General features: G+C 31.8%; 1 protein-coding gene across 1 annotated transcript; it reads left to right on the top strand.

Annotated features, from left to right (window-relative positions):
* The first annotated feature begins 2,826 nt into the window (after nucleotides 1-2,826).
* On the top strand, nucleotides 2,827-4,236 carry LOC149250289 (aspartic proteinase NANA, chloroplast-like). Its single transcript, XM_089453612.1, has one exon. The coding sequence runs from the start codon at nucleotides 2,827-2,829 to the stop codon at nucleotides 4,234-4,236; it is 1,410 nt and encodes a 469-aa protein (XP_089309738.1).
* The last annotated feature ends 2,042 nt before the right edge of the window (nucleotides 4,237-6,278 follow it).

The raw sequence follows: 6,278 nt of genomic DNA, 5'->3' as shown, positions 1-6,278 counted from the left end.
CTCCTCATGAAACTTTTGAGCCAAGGATTTAACTTTGAACTTGGTGCATCAACCACCTTGTGAGTTGCAAGTATCACGTCTCCTATGGCATTGAGCCTAATGCCTCATCATGGTGGGGATTGAAGCATGAATAATGATTAAGAATGAAAATATGGGGGGCAAGAACTATGAAGACTGAGCACTAAAGTGAATAGAGGATCATGAGAAGACTTATTCTTGTTAGCTTTCGCTTTTGAAAGCCACCATTGGAGCAAGGAACTAAAGGAAACACTCATTGTCCATTGTTGAGAAATGGGTGAAGGAGTGCAAATTGAAGTGATTAAGTCGTTGAGGAGTATAACTTGAAACATCCTAGAAGAAGTGAACATATGGTTGCAACAACTACGTGACATAAATGGAGTTCCCTAGATCTTGGATGATTTCATAACTACCATGACATATGGATGGGAGATAGTGTGCCAAGTGTCCTCCATTCATTGCAAGGTGCGACATAGACCCCACCACCCCCTATAATATATCATCCTTTCTCATGCCATACTCTTGTTAATTTAAAATGGTGGAGAGTCATTTTTAAGAAAATATGTATGAGTCGATATAGTTAAATTCTATACAACTAATAAAACTCAAAATTCATGTCTTAGAGTATGTTTGTGTAGTTAGACAATTGTATTATGGAGAGATTAGTGATGACTTATGTTGTTCTTAGCCAAGATAAGAATGGTAACACAAGTTGATTTTAATGTTAAATAAAAATGTTAGATGAATATAAACAATGGTAAAACTAATATTGTTGAAAACCAAGGAAAATTGTTAATAAAAATAATTTAGTCTTATAATGTAGGTACATGTTAAAATGATGCATGAGGCCTCATTTTTGTGAGATGTGGGATATAGTCAACCAATTTCTTTGTTTATGGAGGTGTAAGGAATAATAATATTTAGTTTACCCATGTGTATGGAGTAAAACTTAGTGAGTGGACAAATCAATCATTTTTTTAATACAACTTGGCCTAACTAACTAAATAAATAATTGAACTATTCATAAACCATTACAACACTTTAATTGGATGTGGTTAGGAAAAAGAGAAAATAACTATAATAATAAGAAAATATGAATATTAGAATGGACAAGCCTACCGAGGCGAGCACCGAGGCGTCAAAAGTGGAGGGAATCTTGCAGTAGCAGTGAATCATGTTTTTGATGGTGAAAATGGATTTGGTACCATCAAAAACGTGTTGAGCACCCAAAATCTTGAAGTTTTACAAAAACATGATTTACAAAAACCCCCATGATTTTATCAAAATATTGTCGGAATGCATTTAGAATAGGACTTTTAGAATTTTAATTTAATTATCAATAATTATTAGGTGGATCATAGAGATTTAATGGCCTAATAATATTCTAGCATATTTTTAGTAGTCTACACAAAGATTTATATCTAAAGTAGTTACGCTCTTTCTCTTTTTTAATTAAATTGATTAATATGATGTGAAGATGTGTCGTATGAATATGAATGATATTTTTTTAGCATGAGGTATTAGTAATACATGATATTGGCCCATGATATTGAAACAAATCCTATTTATACATTAAAATTTTTTATGATCCCTCCATAATGAAAAATCTTATTATATTTATGATTAATTCATATATTAATTTCTTTTCATAATTAATAAAATAATTTAGAATAGATTTATGATTCAGTTTATTTTAAAGATTTTTTTTCAATTTTTTTACAATGTGAGATGTATTTTTTTATAAGTATTTAATTTATTGATATATAGAAAGTAAAAAATTAATCATTTTTATAAATATAAATAAATTAACAATTAAATTAATATTTTTTAATAAAAAGTTGAGTAACTAACTAACTAAATTACATATCTTAAATCTATTGATATAGAGGAAAATAAATATATTAATCATTTTTATAAAATTTACTATAAATGAACAAATCAATTAATCAATTTTCAATAAAAAGTTGAGTAACTAACTAACTAAATAATTAAATATCTTAATAGCCATTATAACATAGAAGAATAAAATAACCAATAAATTGTCCACTTATAGCCGAGAAAATCTGTTTGAGTTATAATGAAGCTGGATGTCGAAGTGTCCATTTATTGCCAAGAAAAATTGTTCCAAGGTTAAAATGAAGCTGGATGTCGAATTGACGCACTAGGCCCCATTTTTGTGAAACAAGGGATATGGTCAACCCGTTGCTTAGCTTGTGGAAGTACAAGAAATAATAAGCTAATGCCCTAACCCCCATTTTTGTGAAACAATGGATATAAGGTTATGGAAGTATAAGAAATAATAATGCTTGGTTGACGGAAGCATAATGAATAATAACACTTAGTTTATAGAAGTGTATGGAATATCGTAATAATTACTAAACAAATCAGCCATTTTTCTATGAAAAGTTAAGCTCCAACTAAATAACAAAAGTGTTCACGTATAACTTACTCCTTAATTTAATATCACGTGAACTCTTAAAAAACTATCATTAAGAAGAGCGGTGGGGGAGTTGTTGACACCAGGGTTACAGTTTTGGTTTTATTTTCACACCAGCCCGACCGTTTTCACTTTGTTTTCGGACCCACGAACTGTTTTGATTTATTGAGCGTCGGGGGAGTTGTTGACACCAGGCTCAGAGTTTTGGTTTAATTTTCACACCAGGCCGACCGTTTTGATTTATTCAAAGTAGTTGTAATTTATTATTTTAATGTGAAGGTAAATTAGTATAAATTTCAAAGCATGGCCTCCATTTCCGCATGGAGTGATTTGGTGATACTGGGGTGACACTGATTCTGCATATCAGAAATATGGCGAAACACTGCGTGCTTCTCTTGCTATACATCCTGCACTGTCTCTTCTTGCTGCAACATGCAAATGGAGGTGGAGGTGAAGATATAAGTGTGAAGATGGAGATGAAAATGATCCACAAGAAGCATTTGAGAAGCAGACATGACATGATACAACAACTTTTACTTGTGGACTCCATGCGAATTAGAAGGTCCTGCCAATCCATGAATAATAATACTTCGACGTATCATCACAGGAGGCTAGGAAATTCAGGCTTTGAAATGCCTATAGGCTCTGCTGCACTAGACATGGGATTGGCTCTTTATTTCGTGGATCTCAGCGTGGGAACCCCTCCTCAGAAGGTTCTCATGGTTCCAGACACAGGCAGCGATCTTGTGTGGGTGAATTGCAATCCCAATATCCGATCCACGACCGCAAAGCCCCTTCCCACGTTCCAACCCACCAAATCCTCCACTTTATTATATATTCCCTGTAATTCCAAAGATTGCACTACAGTTTCTGTACTAGCCCCCAAGACAGCATGTTATGGTTCCATGAAGGCGTGCAGGTACAGCCAGGGTTACATGGATGGCACCACCACCAGCGGCCCTTATATCCGGGAAAACATAACCTTGAAGTCCACTGATGACAAAGCTAAGTTGCCGGGGGCAACAAGGGTATTGATGGGATGCGGAATGGAGAACCAGCCTGCGAGTTCACCTGTGAGCTCCGGAGGCGTGCTGGGATTAGGTCAAGCTTTCACTTCATTTGCTCAACAAACTCTACCTTTATACGGAGGCAAGTTTTCTTTCTGCTTAAGAGACTATCTGAATCCCCTCACGGTGAAAAACTCGCTGGTCTTCGGAGATATTCTCCAACAGTCGTCCAAGTTTTTAAAGAAGCCCGTTCAGTATATCCCTATTCTGAGAGGAGGTACACCCAGTTATTATGTTGGAGTTCAAGGAATGGTGATTGATGGAAAGAGTCTTCCCATATCCAGCAATGCTTGGAAGATGGATAATAATTCTGGTAATGGAGGGACCATTGTAGACTCTGGGACTTCTCTGACATATTTCATAAAAGAGGCGTATGACGTAATAATGAAGGCCCTCGGCGCGGCCATTGCATATCCGAGGGCTACAACAGAAGATCCTGCGCAGTTTGACCTGTGCTTTAATACATCTGGAGTGAAGAATCTGAAATTGCCCACTTTTTCAATTGATTTTGGTAGCGGGAAAATGTTTAGTCCGCCTTCTGGCAACTACGTATTGGAGGTGGAGGAAGGAGTGGGATGCGTAGGGTTCAAACCCATTAAGGATGGGTCGCCAAATATAATTGGGAATCTTTTGCAGCAAAATTTCTTGTTTCAGTATGATGTGCAGAAATATGTTCTTGGTTTTGCTGCAGCTGACTGTTCAGCTCATAACTGATGGATTATTGTCGTGATCCATTTGCTCTATTTCACTGTTCACTTCATAACTGATGGATAGACTATCTACTAATCCATTTTGTCTTGTCACTGTAAGTGCAAGTTCCGTTCCTGATCCATTTTGATCTAGAGCTATTTATCCATTTTGTAGCTGTTCATCCGAATGAATAAATGATCTATCAATTTTTAATGAATAAATGATCTATCAATTTTGTAGCGGTTTAACGCAATAAATAAATGAATAAATGATCTATCAATTTTGTAACTGAGTCATTTATCATTCTAGTTGCAATAATTAAATTATCTATCAATTTTGTAAGTGAGTCATTTATCAGTTTTGTTACTCATCCCCCTCAATAGATAGATGACATATTATTTTTGTAGATGTTTATAGGAATAAATAAATGATTGAATCATTTGTCATGTTTTTTATGGACTTTGTTTTTATAAAATGACATATTAGTCTTATTCTTTGTGGGAAACCCTAGTCTTATTATATATTTTGCTTTTTTTTCCTCACTACTGGCTTTCAGAATATTTTTTCTATTAACATCAAATCAAAAAATGAATTTATATTAATATTTAGAAATAATTTTGTAATATTTTAACTTTATTTACTATTGAAAATGTCAATTATAAATTTTAGATATCTATAATAATTATTATCTCATTTCACAATATTCAAAAATGTGATAGACACACTTTACTCCCCATTATAAAAAAAAGTATTTTATTTAAAGCAAAATTCTGATCATATTTGGGTTTGCCATATATAAATAGAAAGAAACAGAACAACAAATTCATTACTCCCAATTTTAGAAGAAGTGCTTCATTTGAGTGAGGCTTTTGATCATATTTGGAAGAAGTATTTCATTGTAAAAATCAAGCCTTGTATTTTTTTTGGCATATATATAAAGAAAAACACAAAAACTAATTATTTAACACGTTTCTTATCAAACATAGTTGTCTATATAGCTATGGACACTTACAAATTAATATACATATATAGGTGTAATGCCCATTATAGTATAGATGTGTAGGTGTAATGCAAGTATATAGGTTCAATTTACAAGACTTAATCATTTGTAAAGGGGAGTAATAAGCTCATAAAAATTTTAATATTTACAATAAACTTATAATATAACAATATTTTTAACTATAAATATTTACTTCTTACACTAGATATCATTAACTTTTAAATGGGCTTTGTTACAATAGGAAGGCCAATACTATTATGTATTCAACCCACTTTATTATGTATATTATTATCATGTAAATAAATTTTGTTACAATATTATGGGGGCAATACCATGGTTCATCAATACCACATGCTTAAAAAATGTTTCTCATTTTACGATCAAAATATTTTATAAATATATATCTTTAGTTAATTTTAATGTCAACCACATGCTCAAAAACATCTCTCGTTTCACAATCAAAATATTTTATAAATATATATTTTTATTTAATTTTATTATATTTTTATTTAATATTATGTTTTTTTATTTAATTTTATTATGTTAGATGCTCAATTCATAATAATAGAAAGGTTAATAAAAAAAATGTTAAAGCATAGTGAACATAGTTTTCTAAACCACATATTATCGCATGATTTTAATCCTTTTTAGGATATTTTGTGTTATAATAACATTATATAACAATTGAAAAAGGTTGACTACGATGCTTCTTGTATAGTCCTAATTTCATCGCTCATTGTAAATAATAATCGTGGAAAAAATGAATATTAATATGATGCCAGAATCTTAATATTTTTTTTTAATAATTTACAATTTCGATAGTTGAGGTGATTTTTTTTTTGGTAATTTATATGGTTTAAGATTGTATTTCTCAAACTTGTGATTTTTCTTACTAGTTTTAATTCATTTATATAGTTAGTTGAGAATAAAAAAGCAATTATGAAAAACAACAGTTTTATTTGTTATGTTTACCACTTAAGAGTTTTCACAATTATAATTAGAAAAATAAATAATAAGAATTTTATTAGGAACACGTGAGGACACTAATTCTTTTTTTAGAAAAGTT

This window comes from Pinus tabuliformis, chromosome 7 (genome assembly GCF_031772625.1).
Source record: "Pinus tabuliformis cultivar Carrire ecotype Pingquan chromosome 7, CPIR1, whole genome shotgun sequence".
NCBI classification, from domain to species: Eukaryota; Viridiplantae; Streptophyta; class Pinopsida; order Pinales; family Pinaceae; genus Pinus; species Pinus tabuliformis.
Note: the sequence above shows the minus strand (reverse complement) of the source record. Positions and strands in the feature narration are given on the sequence as shown.

Excerpts from the sequence above, each read along its gene's own strand:
- LOC149250289 (XM_089453612.1), top strand. The coding sequence starts at position 2,827 with ATGGCGAAACACTGCGTGCTTCTCTTGCTATACATCCTGCACTGTCTC.